We start from the raw sequence: 13,756 nt of genomic DNA on the forward strand, positions 1-13,756 counted from the left end.
CAGAGATATTAAGGAGACACTACAGAGATATTAAGGAGACACTAAAGTGGTTTTAAGGAGACACAGCAGAGATATTAAGGAGACACTAAAGAGGTTTTAAGGAGACACTACAGAGATATTAAGGAGACACTACAGATATATTAAGGAGACACTAAAGAGGTTAAAGGAGACACTAAAGAGATATTAAGAAGACACTACAGAGATATTAAAGAGAGATTTTCAGGAATTATGTCTGATGTGTTTGCTGCTGTTGTGTTTGTGCAGGAGAAGCCGAGGAGCACTGCTGGTCCACTCAAATAAAATGCAGCTCTGGTCAACAGCTGCAGGAAGCCTTTATTCTGCTCCCTGTGGATCTCTCTATCATCAGCGGAGAAACTGTGAGACTCCAGATGAGCTCAGAGATGCTACAACAGGACACTAGACACTCACTTCTGTCCCCAGACTGTGGTCTTCGCTTCGACATCACACAGCTGCTCCCTGCCACCAGACGACAGAAGGAGCTGTGTGTTAAAGTCCTCAAAGAGACCCACACAGCTCTGGACAAAGCTCTGAGGTGTCCACCCTTCATGGTCACTGTCTGGAAGCACGGCAGCCAAGGGGAAGGGTGAAGGACAGGTCAGATCTTCAGTTAGAGGATGTCTTATTCCTGTAGATAAACCCATAACTGATGGACAAGACAATCACAGTGAGCTGATAGAAGCAGCAGATTTGTATGTAGAGAATAATGAACTCTTCCATCGCTGAAATTCTCAAGACATTGTAGAGCATACAGTGCCAGTCAGAGGTTTGGGAACACCTTACCAGAGGTGGGCCGTAAGGTCAGTACTTCAGAAAGTTTTATTTCTGTAGATAAACTCAAACAGATACAAGACATTTAAAGTGGTCATACTCTCCCCTTTTGCACAAGTGAAAACACAATTCTGGGTCTTTGTCTGTGATATGCTGTCTGAAAATACCATAAGGATCAAACCCCACAGCAGTGTTCTCCCCCTGTCTAAACAGCCCTGTTCATAACACCCATTTTCGGCTCCAGATCCTTTAAATGATGAGTCACTCGCTGTTCACCCCGACCCCGAGCGCACAGCAGTGAGGAGCGAGGAGCAGAACCTCTGGATTTTAGCTGTTTTCACTCTGTTCTCTTTCTTCTCCGTTCTCATTTTATCGGCTTGTACTCAGTGCTCTTATTTCTCCACGCATTATATGTTTGTTTTGCTGTGTTTAACTGAAACATAAACACGGGTCCAGTGCTGTTATTGGACAGACTCAGACAAGGGGGCGGGGCAGTTCTAAATGAAATGCAGTGGGATGCTCTGGAGCAGCTACACATGATCCTACCCTCATCATGCTTAGTGGGATAGGACTGCATAGTCTAGAGTGATGGATCCCAATACTCATCCCAATACCACTGGGATGAGTTAGGTGTAGCGTTTTGGATCCCTGGCTTACTAATGTGGCTTAATGCAATCAAATCCTCACAGAAAATGTTCTGTAAAGCTTTTCCCGGAAGTGTAGAAGCTGGTAATGCCCTTCAGTTTAGTGAAGACACTGGCGGAGCAGGTGTGAATAGACGGTCTCTGATCAATTCTGATTAACTGTGTAGTAATTAGAGCGCACTAAAATAAAGACAGTGACATTTTTTACTCTATATTCAGATCAAATTCAATCACATTTGAAAACACTATGTTTTATTCTGATTTATATTTTGCAGTTTGTTTATACACATTAATCTGTAGAAAGCTTAGGGAGAATGTGAGTTTTGTATCAGTTCAGTAATGTATTTGCTGACTGTAATAATTGTGTATGATCTGTAATAAATAAATAAGAAATTCATTTGTGTCTCTGTTTGTCCTGTTTCTTCACTGAACTTTCGACTGTATCTTTTACCAGTGGGAGACCAGACTGAATGTTTGAAGTGGTATCATTTTTATTCACTCATTTATTCAGAGAGAGATTGTGTGTGATAAAGAGAGAGAGATGGAGGGATGCATGGAGGAGTGTGATGAAGGAAAAACATATTACCAGATTTTCTTATTATTTATTTTATTGTTAAGAAAATAATGCAAATATATTTTACACTAATATATTAACAGTAATATATATTTATGTAAGAAATACTTATTCATTACCTATGAATGCATTTCATCATTTTACAATACAACAATTTGAGCCCATAAAATAATATTTCGAGGCCACAAATTAATATACTGAGATGATGAAATAACTTACGTGGCCATTATTTAATATTTAATTTTGTGGCCTCAATATATATTTTTATTCTGGCCTCTAAGTATTATTTTATATATACATATACACCTATATACACCTCAATAAAGATGTTCATTGTTTTTAAATCACAATTTACATTTAAATGGATTTGTTTGTACTAAATTGTATTGGCCTTTACTAGAGTTGACTATAACTGAAGACAAAGGCTTAATTTTATATTTGAATATTGTATTTGGAGAGTTTGGGATGTATAACAGAGATGCAATAATATATTATGTGTTTATATATAAAATATATTAGTGTTATTATTATATTTGGATAAAACACATTTTAGACATTTAGTAAATATCAACAAACATGTTCCTTTAATATTTCATATGAAATATATTCATATTTTCACGGACGTGTTTAAAATGCAATTGTGGATACTATATTCGTTCTAAATGTTTTAGTCAAAATTTTAAGAAATGAATCTTCACCATTGAATTCCATTTTAATTCAGTTTTAGAGTCTGAGTGTGGCTGTGACACCGCCTGTTGTAAATAATAAATAATAGGCAAAGTAGCTCCTAACGTTTATTTGATGCACATATGATATTAAATGCAGCACTAGGAAACGTTTCACTGTTTATACATATGGGTTATGTCTGCATGAGAATGAAATATTTGTAGTAAGCTCCTTTCCTGAAAAGTAAGAAGGCAGGAAGCTGTAATTCTTATTTCCTTTTTCTCACTCCCAGAGCAGGAGAAAATGTAAACAAGGCACTATACCATTACCTTATAAAGAAAGAAAACAACCTATATAAACAGTGAACGGAGGGTGAAGTTACAACTTCAGAACAAACAGTCCACTGGTGCTTGTTTGATGCAGTTCTTCTCATTGTAATAAAACCTTTTTATTTTTAGAAGTCTTCATCATCTTCTTCACAACATTGAAAATAAACGGCACTCCTTAAATGTAATGTGGGTCTAGACAAAGTGTTAAACCCAGACAGCGAGCATATATCGGTCCACTGTCATAAAATGGCTGCCACACCACTGACTGTAGACCACTGCTGGTCCACCATCGGACCACTCAGATTACTGTCCTGTACCGGATATAACTCATTTATAATCTCCTCACACAGATTTTACATTCACAGAGACTTTTATTCTGGAAAACACACTAATACAAATATTACCAACAATTCTGAGAGATATAATAATGAGTGTAAGACTGATATAAAATGATTAAATGATAAAAATGTTGATACTGTGCTGGATTTAAATTATTTACTAATCTTTTTTATAAAGAATAACAAAAAGAACCTAATGAAGGAGAAAAATGTAAATTACACTGTGAATGGAAAAGTGCTAAAATGTGGCATTTTGTCTAAAATTCAGTTTAATCAGCAGTGGTCCGCCCAGAAAACGCTGTGTAAAACACTAGTGGACCTCCAAACTTTGCCCTCAGTGGAATAACAGTGGTCCGCCGTCTCCTTGCTCTCAGGGAAGTCATGAATGTATTTTGAGAAGTGTGGCATATTTCAGTGACTAAAATAACAAACAAACCAAGAATCAACAGAAGAAAGAAGAGCTACATTTGTAGTTCTAAACATGCTTAGAGGCGACCGCTAAATGCTAATTGTGTTAGCTAATAACAGTGTTGTGCTGAGTGATGGTGGGAGGGAAATTAGTACTCCACTTTCTGTGGGAATTTTGCAATGTCTTGTGACAGATGGCTGTGGCATCATCAGAGACTGTTTTTGCAGTGTTTTAAAAACAGGAACAGTGCTTACATATGGGTGTTATTAAAAATATCCCTGTCCTTGTTTGCATTCAGCTGAAAAAACTGTGCCCAGGTCATCTAGTGTCCTCTTCTCTTTCTCCTACACTGTGCATAAAAAACAAAAAGAAAGAGCTGCTTTAAGATCAGCTTCATTTAAAAAAAACACACCACACAACTCATTCTACACATGTCCCCAAGAGACAACCTCATTAATGAACTGCTTATTTAGTTAAAGGAACAATCAGCACTTTTCATCTCTGCTTAATTCCCCTCGTGATTTTATTTCACATCATAAAAGTCATTATACTGACGCCTAGTGGCCTGAGTTTATTAGTGATTCTGCACTAAAGTTTCACACACCATCTCTGTAGTGAAAAGTATTCCAGCTAGATCTATGACATAAAGAGTACGAGAAACCAAATCCAAATTAAACATGACCGTCCTCACTGAGGGAACCACAAGGTCACAAGGAATAAACTTTATTTCAACATTTACTCTTAAATGATCATTATAGTTTTTAGCAAATTCAAAAATGGCTTATTGCTTCTTTAAAGTCAATAATTTTAGAAATTGTATCCACTCAGTAAATGTACTCAACAACTGTAGTTTATAGACACTCAGTAATACTGTATACTATACACCAAATCATACGATTTTATTTATTAATTTGTTTATTCGTTTACTGAACATAAATGAAGTTACTGGATGGTGGCAGCTCTATGCTTTCCCGTCTTTCTGTGGCTGAATCAGGGGGTTGATTTTCTTCTTCCCTTCTACCTGCTGCATTGTGAGGTCTAGATGAGTCCAGTTCTCTTCGTAGTTCACTCTCACTGAGTCTAGATGAGTCCAGCTCTCTTCGTAGTTCACTCTCACTGAGTCTAGATGAGTCCAGCTCTCTTCGTAGTTCACTCTCACTGAGTCTAGATGAGTCCAGCTCTCTTCGTAGTTCACTCTCACTGAGTCTAGATGAGTCCAGCTCTCTTCGTAGTTCACTCTCACTGAGTCTAGATGAGTCCAGCTCTCTTCGTAGTTCACTCTCACTGAGTCTAGATGAGTCCAGCTCTCTTCGTAGTTCACTCTCACTGAGTCTAGATGAGTCCAGCTCTCTTCGTAGTTCACTCTCACTGAGTCTAGATGAGTCCAGCTCTCTTCGTAGTTCACTCTCACTGAGTCTAGATGAGTCCAGCTCTCTTCGTAGTTCACTCTCACTGAGTCTAGATGAGTCCAGCTCTCTTCGTAGTTCACTCTCACTGAGTCTAGATGAGTCCAGCTCTCTTCGTAGTTCACTCTCACTGAGTCTAGATGAGTCCAGCTCTCTTCGTAGTTCACTCTCACTGAGTCTAGATGAGTCCAGCTCTCTTCGTAGTTCACTCTCACTGAGTCTAGATGAGTTCAGCTCTCTTCGTAGTTCACTCTCACTGAGTCTAGATGAGTCCAGCTCTCTTCGTAGTTCACTCTCACTGAGTCTAGATGAGTCCAGCTCTCTTCGTAGTTCACTCTCACTGAGTCTAGATGAGTCCAGCTCTCTTCGTAGTTCACTCTCACTGAGTCTAGATGAGTCCAGCTCTCTTCGTAGTTCACTCTCACTGAGTCTAGATGAGTCCAGCTCTCTTCGTAGTTCACTCTCACTGAGTCTAGATGAGTCCAGCTCTCTTCGTAGTTCACTCTCACTGAGTCTAGATGAGTCCAGCTCTCTTCGTAGTTCACTCTCACTGAGTCTAGATGAGTTCAGCTCTCTTCGTAGTTCACTCTCACTGAGTCTAGATGAGTCCAGCTCTCTTCGTAGTTCACTCTCACTGAGTCTAGATGAGTCCAGCTCTCTTCGTAGTTCACTCTCACTGAGTCTAGATGAGTCCAGCTCTCTTCGTAGTTCACTCTCACTGAGTCTAGATGAGTTCAGCTCTCTTCGTAGTTCACTCTCACTGAGTCTAGATGAGTCCAGCTCTCTTCGTAGTTCACTCTCACTGAGTCTAGATGAGTCCAGCTCTCTTCGTAGTTCAATTTCTTCAAAATGTCTAGATGCTTCCAGATCATTTAGTAAGCCCCTCTCAGTTTGATGAAATATATCCAGTTTTCTCCTCAGTTCATTTTCTTTTATTTTCATTTCTTGCAGTTCTTCTCTGAGCTTGTTTACCTCGCTCTGCTGAGCATGAAGTCTTACACTTTCCCATGATTCAAAACAGGTTTTCACAAGCTTTTCATAATTCTGCTGAACAAAAAATCTGCTTTTCTTCTTCTTTGTCATGATCTCAACCCTCCTGAAAAGCTCCTCTACATTTTCATCAGTGTCCTCCAAAAGGTAGAACCTTCCTCTACACATTTGTACACATTCGTCCCGAGAAGCAGTGTGTGAAGCTTCCAAATCCTCTGAATGGATGAATATCACTATGGTGTATTCTAAAGCTTCAGCTCCGAGCACTGAGGTCAGGGCCTTTAGAAGATAATGCTCATTTCCCGTAGTGTGACCCACTTGCATCACTAAGAGAAAAGAGTGAGGACCAGGAAACAGGGTTGATGTGCAGTTCTCAATCCCGTGTCTGATGGAGTTGACTCTGTCTGAAAAACTCCAGCCATTTGCTAAGTGCTCCATCCAGTAGGACGGGGCTCTGAAGACTGATACTTGCCTTCCACTAATGGTCCCTTCTGAGCAGCTTCCTTTTCGTGGATTAATGAGCTCATCACTGTGATGATGCCTGAGTATAGTTCCACATACGTAGCTGTTATAGGTAGCATCTCCACCCAGTATCACCAGCCTGAGATCCATTTTGGCTTCAGGATGCTCCGTGTGTGAAAGTACCTCAGCTGTGAGAAATACTTAGAAGATAGAATCAATTCAGCATCAATTATATTCAGATATTAATTCACACTATGAGGCCAGTTGATTGGTAAACTGGCCTGACATTTCAGAATCATTATTTTTAACAAACAAAAATGTTCAATAAGGAAAGCACCTTGATTAACTAACCACCAGTCTCTCCACTGGCTTGTAAAGACACTTCTGCTTTCCTGTTGCATTTCTCCTATAGGTCGTCACATCTGGATCCTGTTTAGAAAGAAAGAAAGAAAGAAAGACGTTCAAATGCATGAGCTTTATGTTTCTGATTCTAAATATTAGTGAACAATCCTAAAGAGATATTCTCATCAAATCATTTAGCCCTGGTCACATGTGACACCACATGACATGTAGTGTGTTGTATCTGTTGTCAACCAGCTGTGAGAAGGGGTGTGATCCACAGACAAAACAGACAGAATCCTTCACTCCACTATATGGCTTCATCCTCTAAATATGTGTGTTTTGAGCTTCAGTTCACTGAAAATCTGCTGTGCCTGTTAGCACCAGCTGTGCTTCTAAACAGTGTACATCGTCTTATTTAGCTTATTTTTAAACTTTTCTGTTCCTCCAGCACCAGGAATCGCTGAAATTTGCTCTCCCAGAAATGAGGCTTCGTCCCCTGTGTCGTGCAAAAAGGGCAGTGAGAGATGAAGCCCCGGTTCGAGGCATGTATCGTTAGAAAGTCATCATTATGATCTCCTCCATAGCTTATATAATCTTTCCTTATGTGTTTTATTCTCATAATGAAGGTAAAGTGCTTGCTGTGTCATAAGGAGCTCACTAACAGCAACAACACCTCTTCTATGATGAAGCATTACAGAAGAACATGAGCATGGCCAATCTGCTGCCAATGGTCCAGACACCAGTCAAAGTAATAGATAATCTTTCTCAAATTATTTATATCATATTATTGGCCCCTATAATGTCCCTCGTTACATTTTATTACAGATTATTTCAGGAAGAAAATGATGGATGATGCCCCAGTTAATATGGTCAGCAAAGACTCCCAACCCTTTTCCATTGTGGAATATGTGGGTTTTAAGGAGTTCATTCACAGCACCACTGCAAAAGAAACACTGACACAAATAGAGAAGCAGATGGAGAGACCTGTTGTTAAGATGATCATGTAGGTGGACACCAGGTGGAGTAGCACGTATAGCATGCTGGAGCGCCTGTATGACCTTAGAGAGGCAGTCGGAGCAGCTCTGACCTTTCTAACAACTGAAATAACCCGCCAACATCTTTGGAGTATGCCACCATCAAAGAAACCATTCAGGTTCTCTGTGCATTTCAGCAGGCAGTAGAGCTTTCAGGGGAGAAATGGTTGAGTGCATCTGAGGTTATACTTATGCTAAAGATGCTAATTAATAATATTGTGTATTATCAGTCATTGATAGATGTTTTTCTCCCCTTGTACACTTATAGGTGACCTTTGGAATCTACTGCAGTGGGACAGAAGTACTCCACTCCCAGTTCCATCAGCACTTGTGCAGATTTGAAAAATCTTAATTTTAATAAATAAAATAATTATTACAAGATATTAGGCACAGCAGCAAAAAAAGTGTAAACACAATACTAATGAACCTTTGATGAACCTTAGCTTTGACTTCCATGCATCTCAGACATCTCAGATGGGCTTTGCTCTGGTTACTACAAATAAAATAAAAATGATCTGAATGTACAAGACCACGACCCTGAACTAGACAAGTGGTTACAAACAATGACTGAATGAATGAATGAATGAATGAATGAATGAATGAATGTAGAGGTGTTTCAGGTCAGAGTGAGAAGAGCTGAAGTAACCTACCTCCTGTTTGTTGTCTCTTTGTCATTAGCTCCGCAGAAGAGCACTGGAACTTCTATAAAATCCTTGGTCAGTTTGTCACATGTTATCAAACTCCGCAGTCAGCAACAAGATTTCAACCACTTCTGCAATCATCGGGGCTCAGAACAGTGAAATAGAGAAACACATCCTTGGGGGCGGGGGGGGGGGGGCTAGAAAACTACCCCACTTCATCACCTCAGAATGCTGTCTCAGTAGAAATAATAATTCACGAAGCACACTTCTCTCTGGCACTAATTTTCCTTTCAGAGTAAACACAGCAGCACACACAGCACTGATCCTACCATTCACCTTAACACCTTTTAAACCTGTAAATCTGTAAACTTTGTTCTAAAAGCCCCCCAGTGCATCGTAATTAAAGGCCCTGTGCACATTTAGTGAATGTTCCTTCACCGTTCACTAGCACTAGGGTCTGTTTACACACTGGAAAATGTCTGGTGTTTGTCCTCAGCTGTGTCTCTGCAAAAAGAAAACAATGAACGAGGCTTGGAAAGAGAAGCACAAATACTGTTGTAGTCAATGTGCAGCAGGAGTTCAGGTTTGGGAAGATGAGAGGAAGGGTGACTGTGTATCTACAGGTATGTGCATGAATTTGGAGGCAGAGCTTCTGAAGGAGTACAGAAGGTAGCAGTGTGTTTGTTTTTCTGATGAGTTCAAATATCAAAAATCATTCTCCAGGGACCTGTTTTTCAAAACTTTTAATCAAATCCCCCTTTTTTCCTGTCCAGGGTCAAAGTGATCTCAGAGATTTTGCCCCAGATTTTCAAAACGTTTTCAGATTGGATAAAGCTGGTCCAGATCTCTCAGGCTATGGGCTCCTAGATCTGTGTTTTCTGTGATTTATTACTCCTCAATATTGCCATCTGCTGGACAAATAATGTAAACTTTTTTTGTTAATGAAAAATACAATCATTAAATGAAGCATTTTAAGAGCGAATTGTTCACTTTATTTTCCATCTCCACACTTTAATTATGTAGATGAATTAAATAAATACATTTTTACATTTATTTAATTGTAATAGCTTATTTACATATGGTCTGAAAAACACTTGAGCTACATGTGTCTGAAACAAATGACTAAAATGTCAGTGATCACGAGAGAAATAAAGACACTGGTTTATTTCCAAGTGTGTCCTCATCTCTGTTAATAAAAAGGTTAGATTGGATTAGTTGGGGCTAAGTGGCTTAGTGGTGAGCACGTTCGCCTCCCAGCGCTGGGATCTTGGGTTCAACTCCCATCTGGATGGAGTTTCCATGTTCTCCCTGGGTCTGCGTGGGTTTCCTCTGGGGGCTCCGCTTTCCTCCCACAGTCCAGTTGGCTTCTGTCTAATAACTGTCCTGGTGAATGACTGTGTGTGTGAGTGAATGAATGTCTGTGTGTGTGTGTGAGTGAATGTGTGTGTGCCCAGATATGGATTGGCACTCTGTCCTGGGTGAAGCCCTAGTGCCCGATGCAGTCCTCCAGGTGGACGGTCGTTCCTGGTGGAGAGTACGCTGTGTGTGTTTGGCTGCTGCTTCTCGCCAGTGTGTGTGTGTGGATTGAGCGTTCTGAGCAGTGTGGATTGTAAAGCGTCCTTGGGTGTCTAGAAAGGCACTATATAAGTGTAAATATTAAATAAGTTGTATCTGTTTTTATGTTTCTGTATCTGTTTTGAAATGTCGTTTCTCTCTCACCTTATACACAGATTTACAGACAGACAGTAGGTCAATAATACAATACAGTAACTATAATATCAAATGTGCAAATAGTAAAGTGCAAATACATTATGGAAACCATAACATTAGAGGTGTGTAGAATAGCAGCTAATGTAGAGTAATAGTGCAATTTAAGAAGCTGAGGTAGTTCTGGTGTAATTCATGATGTAAAGTGCAAATATTGACTTAAAAAGTTTCACTGTCGATGAATGAGTTCCCGGTCCTTTCCTTAAACAGAAGACAGCATTTCTGCATGAATATCTTCAGTTGTTAATGAACACACTTTGTAGATACTCCACTTGTTTAAAACAGTAAAGGACAGTGAGGAAAGACTGACTCGTGATTATGTGTCTTTAAATTTACTCACTTTTCAAGATAAAGCTTCTGGCTGCTGGTGTCTGCCCTGAGCCGACAGCCTACTCATTCAGGAAGAGTTCTAAAGCCAGCTTTTACTGTGTGTCCCTCTGGAGTGTAGTGAAAACCTTGAGGAGTTAGTCTCCAAGGCTAGCACTCACTTCTCACTCTCTATCAGTCCAGCTCCTAAAGGTTGCTTGTTTGCAGGATTGAGTCTCAATGCACATCTTCCAAGGCCATTACAATATGTTGCATCCGTTTAAAAATCCATATTTGTGAAGATTGTGCAGCGTTAAGAACAAGTCTGGAACATCACTGGGGTTAGGAAAGATTGTTCTAAACCAGTTTTAATAAAAAGGGTTTTATTAACTGTCCTGTAGAGTTTTTCTTTGGGAATATGGGATGGTGTGAAGACTGAGGAGAGTCAGACTGACTCCTCGTGTGGGATGCAGCCGCAGCAGAAAACTCTCCTGAGGAATTTGGAGATACGGGAGAGGATTTTGTAGCTCTTCTTCTCCTCCTTGCTACCGGTGTCGGCTGATTTCTCAGGTTCAGCTCGGGCCGGGATCTCCTGATGTGTTTCCTGAGTGTGAATAAACACACGTCATGTGTCAATTCACTGGATATTCAGTTCACTTTCCAGCAGAAGGAGGAGGCATCCACAGCTTATAATGTACGTTACTGTAAAGACAGAGTGTCTCTAATTTGTGTCTCTAATCATGAAGTGCATCTGCGTTTTTCAAATAATATTTTAAACAGAGTTTTGAGGTTTGTGAGCGACAGAGACAAAAGACTTTCTAACAGTTTGTTTCATCGAGACACGAACAGAAGGATCTTCCTACCTCCAAGTCTTCAGTTTCCTCTTTAACTTCTTCAGACGCACTGGTGTTGACCTTCTCTGTGTCTGAAGAAGAGGGAGATGATGCTGCTGTTGAGGAGCTTTCCCCACGCAGGCAGTAGTTTTTGAAGGCAGCCGAGATGCTGGCTGCAATGCTATAGATGACGGTATCGTCATCAGCACAGCACACACTACTCATCCATCCGTACTTCTTGATGCTTCGATGCGCTTCTCGGACGATGTGAAAAATGGCATCATCATAATCAGTGAAAACACGTCCGCCCAGAAACTTAGGGGTGACTTTGATGTCGAGGTACTTCATGAAATTATTCATGAGGCGATCGAACACCAAAGCTGCAGGGACTTTGAGGTCATAGCTCTCCCACAGCTTCTCGACCAGCTCCTCTGTCATCTCCCTCACAACGTCAGGATGGACGGTCAAGGGCTGATCTTCATCCTCATCCTCGTCCCGACCCTCATCCTCATTCAGATCCTCATCCTCTTCTGTTGAGTTCTCTGACCCGGCCGGAGAATATCTACCGCCCTCTTCAGAGTCAGCGGCAGAGGAGACATCGTCCATCTGGAACACCCCGTATTCCTCAGGATAGTCTCGAATCTTCTCCTGCCAAGTCCAGACTGGAACCTCATTTCTCAGAAGACGGACATAGAAGGGATCGAGTGCTACGCCAGTGAGGTCAAACTGTTCCACCGTTCTGTGAAAGAGCAAAGCTTGGATTTAGTTTCAAGCGTAAGACTTAAGGATCTTAAGGTCAGTAAAACAAACACAGAGAACATGAACAATGCTCACTTTTGCCACTCAAGGGAAGAGTCAAGGGGCTGGGACTCTTCCTGTGTCCTGCATTCAGGAGCCTCCAAGAAGTCATGAGCCTCCAGCCCATCGTTCTGCAACTTAGCATCTAATATCAAGAAATGAAAATGATTTGTGAGGCAGACGCACAAAGCAGAAGCCTTGTTTGTTCAGGTTTAATTCAAACACAGTCTACACATGATTCAGCAGCTGGTTTTTCCCTTTCACGCGAGCTATGGCCCAATTTAAGGCAGGACTTACGTCTCAAGGTCGGAGGAGGTGAAGCGCAGCTCGCTTCGGCTGGAGGAAGAACCTTGAAATGCTCATCCACCACCAGAACCTAAGCAGGATATAAACCATAGCATTGTTAAGAAAAAGAAAACCATTCACCCTAAAGTTAACCCTAGTGTTTCTATGTGAGGACCAAAGGGACAGGTGTACTATATATTACGTGTGTTGTACATTTACTGCGTGCACTGCATCCCACTGTTTAGAGCTAAAATAAAGGAAATATCCAAAGGAAAATAAAGTACACACCTCACACAGACACCCGGAGAAACCCACGCAGACACAGAGAGAACACACCACACTCCTCACAGACAGTCACCCGGAGGAAACCCATGCAGACACAGAGAGAACACACCACACTCCTCACAGACAGTCACCCGGAGGAAACCCACACAGACACAGAGAGAACACACCACACTCCTCACAGACAGTCACCCGGAGGAAACCCACACAGACACAGAGAGAACACACCACACTCCTCACAGACAGTCACCTGGAGGAAACCCACACAGACACAGAGAGAACACACCACACTCCTCACAGGCAGTCACCCGGAGAAACCCACACAGACACAGGGAGAACACACCACACTCCTCACAGACAGTCACCCGGAGGAAACCCACACAGACACAGAGAGAACACACCACACTCCTCACAGACAGTCACCCGGAGCAGGAATCGAACCCACAACCTCCAGGCCCCTGGAGCTGTGTGACTGTGACACTACCTGCTGCCCCACATGCCACATGTTGTGTGTGTTTTCCTACACAATAGAGAAAGAGATCGGGCAAACCATACATAAGGTGTAAAACCAAGGAGTAATCCGAATAAGCCAGGCCATAGGTCAGAATACGAAATAGACTACGAATGCTTAGCAATGAATGAGACTGAACACACACTCAGGGCGTAGCACTAAATTCTGGGGCCTGTGCACAAGCAGTTCCCACGTGCAAGGGGTCAGGGTCCCTGTCCTCAGACACTGTAGGCTACGACACACAATTCAATCCATCAGTTAACCCATTTATTTAACCAATGTAAAAGATTAAAATGATCTTTAAGAAATATTAATATTTAAAGGAAAATAAAATTCCAGACACATTAAGG

General features: G+C 41.2%; 1 protein-coding gene across 1 annotated transcript; it reads right to left on the bottom strand.

The window, feature by feature from the left end:
* Window positions 1-11,142: 11,142 nt before the first annotated feature.
* Window positions 11,143-13,400, bottom strand: LOC136668696 (uncharacterized). Its single transcript, XM_066646371.1, has 5 exons — window positions 13,380-13,400; window positions 12,626-12,704; window positions 12,365-12,473; window positions 11,561-12,269; window positions 11,143-11,301 (listed from the first exon to the last, which is right to left on the bottom strand). The coding sequence occupies exons 1-5, from the start codon at window positions 13,398-13,400 to the stop codon at window positions 11,143-11,145; spliced, it is 1,077 nt and encodes a 358-aa protein (XP_066502468.1).
* Between the last annotated feature and the right edge of the window lie 356 nt (window positions 13,401-13,756).

Source organism: Hoplias malabaricus, chromosome 15 (genome assembly GCF_029633855.1).
Source record: "Hoplias malabaricus isolate fHopMal1 chromosome 15, fHopMal1.hap1, whole genome shotgun sequence".
NCBI lineage: Eukaryota > Metazoa > Chordata > Actinopteri > Characiformes > Erythrinidae > Hoplias > Hoplias malabaricus.

What these genes read in the sequence shown, in the direction of transcription:
- LOC136668696 (XM_066646371.1), bottom strand. Translation starts at nt 13,400, where the DNA reads ATGTGGCATGTGGGGCAGCAG. An exon ending in TCTTCCCTTGAGTGGCAAAA is followed by an intron (nt 12,270 to 12,364) that starts GTGAGCATTGTT and finishes GCTCTTTCACAG; the next exon opens with AACGGTGGAACAGTTTGACC. An exon ending in AGGAAACTGAAGACTTGGAG is followed by an intron (nt 11,302 to 11,560) that starts GTAGGAAGATCC and finishes ATTCACACTCAG; the next exon opens with GAAACACATCAGGAGATCCC.